We start from the raw sequence: 14784 nt of genomic DNA on the forward strand, positions 1-14784 counted from the left end.
GTCCGTAATATATACAAGGGAACGGTGGAGCCGCGTTTTTAATTTTTGTAATTTAAAATGCAATAGAAATTGTAAAAAATTCAAAAAAATTCAGAATTTCCAACTTAAATATTTGATTAACTAAATACGATTTTAAAAATGTACCTCGACCGATGCCTCGTAGATGTTGTGAAAAAAAGGATATTTCGTCAGAATGCAAATCGAGTCAATCGTTGCGACGTACTGTACTACTGTTGGAATTAGAATCGTGTGTCTGAGTGAAAAATAAACGTTTTTCCATGTGCACAATATTACACACTGACACGCGCGTGCGAGTGCGTGCGAGAGCCCTCCGTACAGCTACAATTGACCAGAATGGACGCCACACGCACACACACACACACACACTATAAATAATCATTTACGACCAACGCATAGATGTCGGGTGGCGACGACGAGATTAGAAATCGCCTAAATGATTCTCCTCAAATCAGTGCGACGGCGAGGGCCATCGGGTCGGGCGCATTTACAGCGTGAGCGATTGTCATCGTATAATATACGAATATCGTTCTACTACTTTCAAGAATTGGCACCCAGCGGTTTGCACCATAGATATATACAACAACTAGATACCCATCTTTGTTTTTCGGTGGCGGCCGACTTCCATGACAAGAAGGAGACGGCCATCTAGTTTGTTGTATATATCTATGGTTTGCACTCGTATGCGATGCGGCCGGTCCCGTGTTCTGTGACGGTCCCGCGCCAGCCGAGTCGGTCACAGAACACGGCACCGGCGCGGCAGCTCATTCACTAATTTTCGCCGAACTCGCGGGTCATCAAAAAGATTCGTTTCGAGCGATCATTGTAACATGTACGATATTATGGCAACTGGTATCCCCCCCTCGTCGCCGAACCGGTCTGACCCGAGCCTCGCACGACGCATAGATCCGGCCGATGCAATCGTACGCGCCTCCCGACGTTAAACGTGCTTGGTGCGGCGTTTCATAAAGTGACCGTCGGCTCACGACAGTGCCGACCGACTGTATTCCGAAGCTCGTCGTATTGTGCACAAACAATATTAGTTGGCTGACTGCCCAGTGTGATATCGTTTTTTAAATAACTACGAAAATGTCTTCTTTTTAGGGTCGCTCGATATTATATAGCTGGCAGATCCATAAATCAGTCAGGGGGGGGGGATGATGATTAAAATTAATCAAATTTTATAACAATTAAATAAGATTTAATATAATAAGCTCGAGCCGCTCATGGGGGACGGTTATTCATCCCATTCGTCGCTATAAATTACGGCGAATATCGTTGACCGAAATACGTTTTGCATAAGATATATAATATTACAGTTGATCGACTACGAAGACCGATACCGGAGAAACGAAGTGAAAATAGGCATATGCATACCGGATTCTTGTACCGCCGCGAATCTCGAAACGTCGTTACAGAAAGAGCTGGACATCGTATTTTCACCTCACCGTGTACAACCCCAAGTCAAAGTCGACCCCATGTTGTGTACCACGGACAAGAATATGTACCCGTATGATACCGGATATTATGTCACCAGGTGTGTATATCGTATATCGGCGGAAGACATAAGCGCCAAAATGAGATAAGAAAAATAAAAGTCGTATCGTACAAAATCGTATCGTACATAAGCGCCAAGATCCTAGGTACCCGTGTGCCACGGTTAATAGATATTAAATAACAGATATTAAATTTAGAACTATATCGTTCAAAAACACCAAACGTTTAGTATTAATCGACAAGTGTATAGGTAATCTGATTACGATGGATTGTTGTCACATGTAGACAGTCGCGTGTAAGCAGTTTTGTGAGCAGATTTGTGTTATAACATATTGTCAGTAACTATTTCGTAAGCATTCGTTAAAAAAAATTTTACAAAACCTGTTACGAATAATGTGTTATGTGTATTTTGTTTGAAGAGCAAAAATATAGATTTTACGGGAAATGGCCAGTGGTAATGTGTCATTGAGATGTACCAAAAAAAAATGTATATCATAATTTATGATTTATTAATTTTATAATATAACATAATTTTTATAAGACAGCAATTTTCAAATAGCTATTTATAAAAAATAATATTAATATAATATCATTTTTATAACATATATCAATTTTGAAAAAACTACTTATAAAAAATATTTATTTTGGCACAAATGATATGTCATGTTTGCATCTTTGGCGCTTATGTCATATAGCCATCGTATATGGACAGTAATATCGTAACACATGATAGTAACGTGAAAAATTGCGAACGATTTAAAATGTCTATCGTATTTTTTTTTTTTTGGGGGGGGGGGGGGCTTGAGGCTTCGACAATTGAGGTCATTAGCCTATGGAACTATGGGGTAGGGTACTATAGGTTTTGAACACGTGAGTGTTTGTACTTTGTTTTGGTGTTTAAGTGGGCACCCGACCTATCTGCTATGCCCGGGTGGCGGATTTGTATCGTATTTATTTATGTACATTTACCATGTAGAGTATAGAGCAGTGCTTTTCAACCTTTTTACTGTGGCGACCCCCTATTTAAGTTTCAATTTTTTTTAAATACTCGCATAGAATAAAGATTATTATTAATAATTAATACTAAAATTACATAAAATACATATATAATTATGATTATTTTTAATTAAAAAAACTTATACCAAATATTTACAAATATATGTAATACATACAATTTTAATTCATACGCGGCCCAAAATAATAAGTTATCGTGATCCCCAGGTTGAGAAACACTGGTATAGAGGACACTATAGCATCAAATGATCACCCGTTATCGTTATTAAATAATATACGATTATTAATAGGATGTCAGTGCTTGAATTTTTGTACGCCCATTATTGCATCACCAAGAGCTTTGAAAAATCGTTTAAAAAGAAAGTCAATACGAATAGTATATTATATAAAATTGCCTATTATGACATTTTAAGACGGGGAGAATTATAATATCTAGCTATCGACATATTATTATCCTTTTAGCAAAATATCCATTTTTATTTAAAAATGTGAGTCAGTTTTATTTTCAAAGAATCGATACAATACTTTTATCTTAGGTACATATCTACTGTTCCAGTTGTTAAAACTAAAAACATGCACGTCCACCCTTAAAGGGTAATAGGCATACTCGATTTAAAATAATTTTGGACTGATATTTGAGCATAATAGGTATTATGTTTTTACCTAAATTCATAACTACTAATTACGCAATAACCAACAATAATACTGAATCACACATACATATCTTGAAATAATATAATTTATATTAATTTTAATTTTAAGACTGTAGTATTTTCCTTTACCTACGTATCTCGTTAAGAATGCTCGCGATGACATCCTCTGAATATAATATTCTCTACATCTTAAATTATAATCACTGTTTTCTCAAGCATGCGAATACCACAAAAGATATGGAACAATGGAATTCAAATACAATTATGGTTTCTTTAAACAAAGATATGAAAATTTGACTTTTGATGCTATAATTAAAAATAATAAATATTTAAGTCATTTATTTATTTTATAATATTATTATTATAAGTATATACTAGGTTCCTAGAACGAGTGTGTCATGATTTTATTAAATTGCCAATACTTAGATATTATAGTTTATTATAAACCTCACCAAAATGTTTTTTCAGTTCCATAATGTACTTATTGCTGGTAATCTGTTGCATGTCTACATTAATCCACATTATAGTAATGACTATAACGAAAGAAAATACAAGTGAGTAATAATAAATCTGATATTATTTTGATAATGGTATATAATATAATATAATACATTAAATCGTATTTACGGTTTTTTTTTTTTAAATATTTATATGAAACGAAACAGTTTTGTTTGTACATCGCACACATTACATGTACTTGCATGTACTTGTCTGATGTATTCAATAAGAAGTTTTCTTAAGGTTAAGTTAGTACAAATTAAATGCAAAACGCTAAGTTAATATTATTCTAAATATTGAACTTTTTGATTCGTTTACGCCCGGGCCCGGCCTTGTTTTTAAAGTTTTAATCGATATTTAAATATTTTAGTGCGTTTTCGTCCCTTTTCAGATGATATCTTACCAAAGTACATGTATTGGTTTTCGGTTATTCATAACGGCAGAAACTTAATCAAACACGACAAAAACAACGAGCTGAATGTTTTTAATGGTTTCAAAGCAGTGACGATGGTGATGATATTATTCGGTCATAAATTCATATTCCATTCAACGAGTCCCATATTGTACACGATGAACAATGAAATGGTAATTTGCAGTGTTGTGTTCCAGAACGCGTGATAGTCTTATATAGGTGTAGGTGGTAGGTAACACCATCGAGTGTGAAGCATTTTAAAAGGATTTCAGATTAATATAAGTTTTCTCCGTCAGACCCATGAACAACTATACATAGATCAAACGTATTTGCGTAAAATACTTTTTTTGTGACTTTTGTGTGATCTTAGAGTAGTTCTAAAAATATTTTGTGGAAATACGTTTTGTCTATGTTGCGCGTGGATGGACCGCATATAGAGTCATAGAGAAAGAACAGTGCGCTGACATCCTCTTAAGGGGATTGAAGGCGGTGATTTAATAAGGGGTCGCGTATAGGCAATTCGATGTCTTATACTCGTTACGCAGTGTGGTTGTGTGCGAAGTAAATGATCATTAGTGTGCGTAGATACGTTCGGAATCCGCTTTATGCCACTCTAGCACTTACACGCACATATCCATAAATCGAGAAAAACGAAATATATTCTTCTGTGCATATCACCTATAAAAACTAGTAACCAAAAGCGGTAGTAAATTAAACATACTTCCTGAAGTTTTATTGTAATTTCGAAAAAAGGGTTGAATTCGTAAGCTCCTAGACTATGCTTTGTAGGAACCACTTTTTTGATATAAAACCCGAAAAGCTCAAAATAAATTCAAATTTAATGCGATTATGTCATAAGATTTTTTAAAAAAATATCCAAATTGTATGGTCCTTTAAAATTTAAAATTGAAAATCGACTTCCTAGGAAGCCTATAGTTATTTTTCCAAAAAATGTATACATAATACATATATTAAAAATTAAAATCGGACATTCGAAAGTATGTTTAATTTACCATCCGCTTATTGGTCAAAACGTACGAAAAATACGTGACATGCGATACCCTTAAGAGTAATTTTTTAATCGAATTAATGTCAATATTATTTAGGAGATACTCGCCGTAGGTATATGTACTATATTTCGCTTTATTATTAAACTTGATCTGTACAACGCCCCAAAAGTCACGAAAAATATTTTGTGGTTGAAATAATACAATATTATACAAAATATGACGTAGAGCCTACTTATTAATAATAATTAATAAATAATAACAATATATTATATACCTGAAATGTTATTCAGATTTAAAAATCAAATCAATTCGTGCCGTGTCGCGGCATAGATTTACAGGATAGGACCAGACATTTTACTGACGAGCATGAATGTAGTAGACCCTTTTTTCTACATAACTGGTTTTCTCATGTACGTCATGGTCAAGCCACAGCTAATCAAACGAGGAGCAGGTTGGATCCAGATACCGATGATAATATTTTACAAGTATCTGAGGTAAAAAACAAATAATATTTATTACTAAACATTATAGTAATAATAATAATAATAATAATACCTAATAAATTAAGCATAATAAAATGTAGAATACGTAAATTGTCGTGTCGTTCTATAAGACTGCGTTCAGCGATCTTCGTGACGTAGAAGGTTTATGCCTTGCATGATTTCGCAGGACTATGCCGGCATATGGAGCGACGATGCTATTGACGGCGTATTTCATACCGTACATGTACAATGGCCCCTTCTGGGCGTCCAGAATGTGGCCCGAGGCGCAGAAATGTAAAAACTACTGGTGGGCAAATGTGTTGGCGATCAGTAACTTCATAGAAGTCGACGACCAGGTAAGCAGTACTTATACCTATAGGGTATTACAATATTATTAGAAATAATATAATGATATCATAGAGCTCTGCGCATGCTCAGGTCCGTATTTGTGCAAGTCCGGACCATAGTCTGATATTGGCTGTCCTCCGATAAATTAACATAATAATATATCAGTCCAATCGGTTTTCTTCTGTTCACCATAGATCAATGCAATATTAGCCCCATTGGTGCAAAATAGTTGTATCGCAGTCCTCGACCATGGTCCATTGAATACTCTAGGAAAACAGGATAAACCAGATTTCAAATTATTTCAAGGTTAGCTAAAATCGTGTTGGCCCTTCCCGCATTAAGTTATCCCCCTCCCTTACTCCCAAACATCGCATAGTAACGTTTTGGGTTTCATTTTAGTGAAGTTATTAAAGTAAACCTTTCTATTAAATAACAGTATCTACTATAGTAATTTATAGTACCTACTATAATACTAATATTTGTAGCACTGATGTTGTAAATAATTGATCGTTTTTAAATTTTGCTCACCAAATAAAAAAATAAAAAAATGAGAGCTATAGTTCCGTCACCGGTGAACGTGTATTTAGTGTAGTGGACAAAACCAACGAAGGAAGAAGAGTGAAGACCTCGTCTTGATGGAATATAATATAGATTTGTTTGTGTTTTTGAACTGACATTATTAAACAAATGTTTATTATCTCATAAAATATCTTTTATACTATTAACTTACTGTTTAATATTATATATTCTATAATTTTATATTATCTACATTAATAGTAGGTATTTCATTTTAAATAAAATAGGAAGGTATGTAAAATATAATTTTTTTCCCAAAGATACAATTAATACTTCTATACTTAATTAGTACATACATTCTTAAAAATATATAGGTATTATAATATAATATTGGTTTTTATGTCTTAATAGTTTGCAATTTTGCATAATGGTCCAAAATTTGTCGCTGACCAGTGACCCGTAATGTACATGTAGTTATATACAATTATTGCATTATCCCATTCTTTCCCAACTTTTTTTTCCATTCAGATCCATTCTAAATCTTAGAATATTAAATATTAACCACACCAGAACAAATTTTGATCTGGTGTGGTTTAAATAAAATCTTGCTTGTTAGCTCAGTCTCTATTAAAATATGTTGGTACTGTCTCTGAATTATTTACGAACCGTGCAGCCACGGAGCGCTTCAAATTATTATTGTCTTACACCACTAAACAAACTAAATATTTTGTTAAGAGAATGTCAGCGGAAGGATTTTAAATTGGTTTGATAAAGCAAATTTTAACAACATTTTATTAGAATAAATTTAAATCTGTGTAAATACTATATCAAAGTAATGTACGAGAGGTCTCAAATTGAATTTAATTTATTTCATCATAAAATTATGCACATAATAAAAATAATACTTGACACCCCTCCAATAAGCATAGCTTGTTTTTGAAGTAGGTAGGTGAGTTTTATACAGAGGTTATAATATAATATTATGTTTAACAACGCTTTCTGAAGTATGAAAAATTATAAAGGTAATAATATAATATTATATTGATATTGCTGTTAATATTATAAGTATACAATATTATACATTACACGATACTAAATATTATCAAAATTTAAACTTTTGTTATAATCTACTAACATAATGTCCTTATTTTCAAATTTGTTTATATCAATATTTAATTTTCTACAAAGTCAATATACTTACATGTATTGTATTCATTTTTCCAAATTGTTTGTTAAATTGTAAAACATTTAAGTAGCTAAGACTAATTTTCAAACGTGTATTATATTCATGTTGTGGGATAGATAAATTAACATATTTTACTTTTGAATAAAATTAAACTCTTCATATAAATTGTTTCTTGGTAAGAAATAGCGAGGTTCTTAAGTATTATTTTAATTAATATGCGTATTGTAACCTCCAAGTTAGTCAGATGTATATCATTCGTTCCGTCCCAGACTGCTATACCATAACAAAATTATAGATTGTGTAAAAGAAAAGTAGCGGTTATACCGTTTATTAAATTTTACGAGCTTAGTGTATAATATTTTAATGTCTTCAAAATATAAAATAGCTTCCGAATTGATGTTGAAATATGTCGAACCTGGTCAGACCGCTTAAACCGCTTATATAAACAATAATTTCTAGGCATCGAAAGAGGTATTTTTATAATATGAAAGCATATTGTGTAAATACAGTTATCATTTAGTGAACATTTAAAAGTATGAATTACCAATATGGTGACGTGAGGCCAATAATTGTAACATTTGATATATTATACGTACTGTATAGTTGACGTATAATCATTACAAAATTACATAAAGAACAGTATTTATAGGTACTATAATTATTATTATATTGTCATTGCATTTTTTAAGATACATTTCATCTGCAGCAATGGCAGCAGTACTGTCAGACGAGACTCAACAAGTGAAATTATTATCATTTTCTTGTTGTTTTTAAGTGTCTCATAGTCGGGTGGTACATTTCTTGTTTGCTGCAGTTCATCGTCATCGGTACCATACTCATCAACTTATGTGTAAAGTATCGGAAAATCGGTGTGGGTGGCATAGTAGTATGTCTGTGCATATCGTTAGTCATACCGTTTATTTCGACTTACGTCACTCGATCGTATGGCATAATCAGAGTGATGATACCGTGAGTAATAGAAATATAATATTATTTAAAAACGTGCATATAGACAAGTGCAGCTATTTCGACGAATATTATTATTGTACATATATGTATGGAAATCCTTCGGTTCGATGTAGATTATACAAACACCAAAGCGAATCAAAAGTGGAAATACGTCTTCAGTAAATAATATTACCGTATTGATATTCTATAGATTTCTCGAGAATCCAAGCACCTCCTATGAGTTCCAGAATTTTTACAGGCCATTCTATATGAGAGGCATTCCGTTTACGCTGGTCTGTTGGCGGGCATTATGGTCGAAGAATTGAAGAAAAAGGAAATCAAACCATCCAAAGTAATATTTTATGGTCGTAGAGAAGAAAGTTACCGATCACCTTATATGTAAAGCGAGGGTGGCAAATCTTTTTCGGGCAACGTGTCAATATATTGTAACCAAAGTTTTAAAAAACTTCACGTGCCAGTTATATTATAATATGTTCATATTATCTAGAAACATTGTTTTTGGGCTAATAGAGAGAAGGGTGTAGTTATGAGTACTCTCTATTTAAAAACATTTTTATATTATCCCCGGAAATATATTATAATAATAATATTATAAATCTTATAAACTGTCTTATGCAGCACCTACGTCGTTATTTTTTTAATTATAATTTTGTTTTTTCACTATACCGATAATCTTTAATATCAGGTGCGTATCAATTTTTAATTTTATATATTGAAATATAAGTCCATCTATTAATAACATAATTAATTACAATAGATATGTATTATAGGTATACTGTATAATATTTGCACAAACATTGAAAGTATGGAATGAAAGCGGTTTTTCAGTACAATTAATACTTAATTATTATGTCTGGAATCGAGTTACAAACTTTTAACATTTTGTAATTATTAGTAACTACGTGTATTATTTAGATATATTAAATATTATTTTTTTTTAATATTATTTTTAAACTTCTTATTAACGTTTAACACGCGTCCCGTAGGTTCGTTACCCATGCTAAGGTTTCCATGTTAGAAAATTAAACTTTTATACATTTTTTTGTACCTTTTCCTCATCAAAAAAATAAAAACCCATTATTCTTATCTCACTTCACAGAATATCATAGTATTTTTTTTTATCTTTTTGAGATATAATTTTAATTTTGGATTAAAATTACAGAGTATTTAAAAATTAAATTTGATACAATTATTATTACATAATATAATATTATAGTTGTGGATCAAATCAATAAATACCTAATCGTTGAAATGTATGAATTTCAAATCGAAGATTATAATTATAATATCATATTCAACTCTAATCATCGATTGATCACACAGTCGTTTTGCGCAACAGTGCACACGCTGTAAAGCACGTTTGGACAATAATATAATAATTTATATCGAATTACGTTATTGTTTTAGTGCGTCGTTTACGTTTGGACATTTATCATAACCACCGTGTGCAGTCTGGTCCAAAACTACGGTTCGGTTTTTTACGAGAGACACAGACCTTACAATGTCATCGAACAGGCTACGTATGCCATTCTTAAACATTGCACGTGGACGGTTATGCTATTTTGGATCACGATTTGTTACTTTACATCAGGTTATGGTAGGTGTACTTCGGTATTCGCATATTACTTTAAAATGTTGACACAGTTTCTCGGTGCGTTCAATATCAAGTGGTTGGTATAATTATTATATGATGCGCGAACGTCGACGTGTTTCGATTGTGATATTTATTTACTTATTGATTTAACATTGTATGGCCGTATGGCTATTAACTGTTACAAAAATTAAACACACGATATCTATATACACCAGGAATAAAAATTAATGGGGCTTGTGACAATATAAAGGTTATTTGGTGTATGGTTGAACAAAAATGTTGTGAAAACTGAAATTTGTAAATATTATAATATTGTAAAAAGTAACAAACTTTAAAAAAAAAGCTCCGAACGTTGTCTTGAAGTATAACAAGTCATACAAATGTATATACTTAGTCAACATAATGGAATAAATCACTACAAATTAGTGTCTAATTTGGTTATCCAATCTTCGGCTCTCTCTGTTAGGTATTGGTTCTCTCACGCTTCCTTGGAATTTCTTTATCGGGCAGTCTATGATAATATTGTGTTCGATTGTTTGCTGACTCTCACCGCAGTCACGTGCTGGGTTATCATTCAAATGCATAAGTTCTGGATCTGTTCATAAGTTTCGTCCTAACCTAACCCGTTCTTAACCTGTCAAGAGTTACCCAATTCTGGAAGAGAAAAACCTGCTAACGAAATAATGGAATTAGAGATAAGTCCACTATTTCCGAGTTGACTATTTTGTCACGTTTTTCCATTATAATGAATAACTAGTCCGTGGTTCCTCTGAATATTCGGAATTCAACAGTGTCTTTCTTGTCACCTATGACGGTTTTATAGATGTCAACCGAGCTATAAGAGTTGTTTTCATCATCAAGGATAACATTGATTTATATTTTGTACCTTCGCGTTTTTCGACAATCTTTAGCAGGATTTGTTTCTTCTGCTTTCACGGGGTATGATATTTGATAACACTAGAAATCACAGTAAATAAACGATGAATACATAATATTATTATAAATGATAAAATGAGTAGGTAATACAAATAAAGTGATAATACGGCTTTCAGAAATGCCGATTACAGTCAGGCTGGTTCTTACGACCTCCGATTAAAGTTAACCGACACTTAACCGGCGGAATTCTGCCGGTAATAAAATCTGTTATCATCCGGTTAGCGTTAACCGACACTTTACCAGACATTATAAGAACGGCCCTAAATCATAATGTTCACACGTAGGTTTTTTTTTTAATCTATATACATTATACCTAGATACTAAACACCAAATGGTATTGTTGTTGTCTTGCAGGTCCAATTGAAAAAGTGTTCAATAACAGACTTGTGACGCCATTGGGTAGATTGTCCTACGTAGTATATCTGGTGAATATCCAGGTAATGATGATAATGGAAAATAGACAATCCTCGTCAATTTCTCCCACTAGAGAAGTATGGGTAAGTAATCAACAGTAAGGTTTCAATTCAGTTATCATCACCACGGGTGGCTCCGGTGAAATGGTTTGAGGGGAGAGAGAAATCATAATTTTCAGAAAATTTCAATAATATTATAATATGATTTTTTTTTTTGTAATTTTGTTTTTAACTGTACGCAATTGTTTAGAAATACAGCTGAGAGGAGGGGGCGCGAATGACTCATCACCTCTTAAAGTTTAAAAATGAATGGTTACAACCATAATATAGCTTAATGTTACTGAGATGGTTTTAAACTATGTTATTGAAAAATAATTAATACGCATTGTTAACCGTTTAATGACGGGACATTGGGACTTGTAAAATATACAATAGTCAATAATGTGTATTATTTATTAATTTTAACCATGAATGTTGAACGAATTTTAGTCGATGGATATTATCGTAAATATTATTGTATTACGTACCTACTTATAGCCTAGGACTTAATTTAAATCAAGATCTTATTTAATAAAATATTTTAATAAGATGGTCACGTTTTAGAAAATAACGAAATATAATTAAAACGTTCCTTATCGTTTATTATTCGTATTATAAATATATTTTTGTAACTTTATTGGCACTTTTTCGAGTAAAAATTCTTAAAATACTTTCAAAATACGTAATTTGAAAACCTAACAAATTTAGGATTTTATTCATGCTATATATCATTAATTATATTATTTATTTATTTATTTATATTTATTTAATCAACAACAACAACAGTAATAAAATTACAACAATTTTCGATATGATACAATTTGTGTTGATACCTAATCTCTATAAGCGATGCTTGTGGTGAGATTAGGGAGTCTATAATTAATTAATAATTTTTCTTATTACTAGTTTACATTAATATCTATTTCTATGAGATAATATAATTTTTAACATACATTTGTGAATTTATGCGTTTATCCACTTATTACATATATTAATTATAATTATAATTCAGTCTCGTCGTGAATTTGCATGTATTGTTTATTTATTTTATATTTAAATAGTTTATTATTATTAATAGTCTTAATATTATTCGGTAATCTATTAAATAATTCAATTCCTCTATTTATGTAAAACATTTTCATTAAAGTAGTATTACATTTAAGTAATTTGAGATTATTATTACATTCATATCTTGTATTATATACATTGAATATTTCATAGTCTTTTTTACTTGCATGTATTTTTATTGTTGATAATTTATTTATAGGTAATATTTTAAGTTTTTTAAATAAGGTTTCCGTATTGTAATTATATTACAATTGTTTGTGATTACGTTTTTTTTTTTACAATTATTATTGTTTATTAGCTCTGTTTAAATAGCCATGGGTCCCAATCTTCTTAATAAAAATTGTTTTGTATTAATTAATGTATTGCGGTATTAATTTATTAATTTTAGACCGCGAATACATAGAACATTTTATATAATATATACGCTGAGTTCTGAATACAATAATACAATTGAGGTAAAAATAATTTTAGGTATAAATTGTAAAAATTTTAAACTATTGTTCATAATATTAAAACCGTTATTTTTTATAAAAATTAAAAACATGTCCACATCTCAATACTATTTGTAGGTACATACCACGTTCTAATTTATTTTGTAGTTTCGAAGTTTTAAAATAAATTTGCTTCTTTATGAAACAACGTCTTTATATATATTAATTATGTAATCCATTTCGAAGAGTTTGATATTATGTTTGCAATAATAGAAAATTAATCTAACCGATAGAAATATATGCAACAGATGTAATTAATACCAAATGCCTCGTTTTAAGATATATCAGTACGATTCGGTGCTTTTTAAAATATTATTTTTACATTTAAAACAGATTACCTATTCAATTTTTGGAAATTTTCCTCGATTTTCATTGGAATGAAAAATATATATTGCCTGGACAGTTATTTTATGTCTTACCATTTTTCAAGTTTTATAAAAAAGAGCAATCTAGTACTATATTAAAAAAAATTCTAAGACAATATGCCTTAAAAACTTACCAAATTCTAAAATACTTACTTATACTTTTTTACCATACATATACGATATACCAATAGGTACTCTAAAACGTAGAATGTCATATACATTATACATATACATACATACCATATAGAATCATTAGGTCATGAAACACATTTTTGTATAATCTATAGCTTGTTTTTTTTTACCAAACACTATAAAAATGCAAAAGCATATTATTATATAAGGTAGGTATACATAATATTTACCCTACATAAAATGATAGCCATTGTATTCCTACTATTTAAATCGATCTAACAAACACTATACCAATTACGGTCTACCTATCGTTGTCACCATATTTTTTATAATAGGTTCCAGAGGTACCTATAAATAATAACCAGGGCTCGTAAATTCATACATCTGCATGTTTTTTTTGCTACTCAGGAAAACATTCTAACTGAGATACAAATCCGTTTTATAACAATAGTAATATTAATATGAAGTTTGATAGTGCATATTTTTGCATGTTTTGGGTGTAAAGGCATATTTGGCATACAGTATAGTCGATTTTTTACAGTCGTTAGTGCATATTATTTCATAAAACTATTTTTTAGACAAATATTTGAAAAGTTTCTTATTTCTTATTTACTTTACTGCTTACAAAATTATAGTGTTTTGATTTATTTTTATTCAGTCAGTGTGTGACTATACCTAGTGTCCTAGTATAGTGTCCTAGTACATACTTATTTAGATTTTAAGCGTTTTACGAAATATCGCAGAAACAATGTAGGTAATCGCTACCACTACCATCTTCCACCGTATAAAGTGGCAGCTTCTCACCAACCAGCATTTATAATTTTGTACATTGGTACAGTATAGTTTTCTTACACTTGCCGATGAGTTTACTCATATGAGTCGTATGCGTTTATCTGTTCAATTTGAATTTTTTTAAATTTATGCATTACCTAATTCTTATTGTTTTAAAATTGTCTCATGATTTTTTTACATAATGCATATTTTGAGTGCATAATTTAAAAATGTTAGGGCATATAAATGCATATTTTCGAACTTTTTAGTGCATATTTTAATGCATATTTTGACAATTTTTAGTGCTTGAATGCATGCTTATTTATGCTATTTTTTTAGGCATGAAGTAACTGGTAATAACTAATTAGGTAT

General features: G+C 30.9%; 1 protein-coding gene across 1 annotated transcript in view; it reads left to right on the forward strand.

The window, feature by feature from the left end:
- The window catches only part of LOC107882214 (nose resistant to fluoxetine protein 6-like), a 16306-nt gene extending 6216 nt beyond the window's left edge, over window positions 1–10090 (forward strand). The window contains exons 2-9 of the mRNA XM_029491462.1: window positions 1338–1555; window positions 3651–3736; window positions 4072–4265; window positions 5433–5596; window positions 5772–5940; window positions 8410–8603; window positions 8794–8934; window positions 10011–10090. Coding sequence (XP_029347322.1) covers window positions 1338–1555; window positions 3651–3736; window positions 4072–4265; window positions 5433–5596; window positions 5772–5940; window positions 8410–8603; window positions 8794–8908 — 1140 coding nt within the window. The 3' untranslated portion in view covers window positions 8909–8934; window positions 10011–10090. The remainder of the gene's footprint in view (window positions 1–1337; window positions 1556–3650; window positions 3737–4071; window positions 4266–5432; window positions 5597–5771; window positions 5941–8409; window positions 8604–8793; window positions 8935–10010) is intronic.
- The last annotated feature ends 4694 nt before the right edge of the window (window positions 10091–14784 follow it).

The sequence above is a fragment of the Acyrthosiphon pisum genome, chromosome A3, assembly GCF_005508785.2.
Source record: "Acyrthosiphon pisum isolate AL4f chromosome A3, pea_aphid_22Mar2018_4r6ur, whole genome shotgun sequence".
NCBI classification, from domain to species: Eukaryota; Metazoa; Arthropoda; class Insecta; order Hemiptera; family Aphididae; genus Acyrthosiphon; species Acyrthosiphon pisum.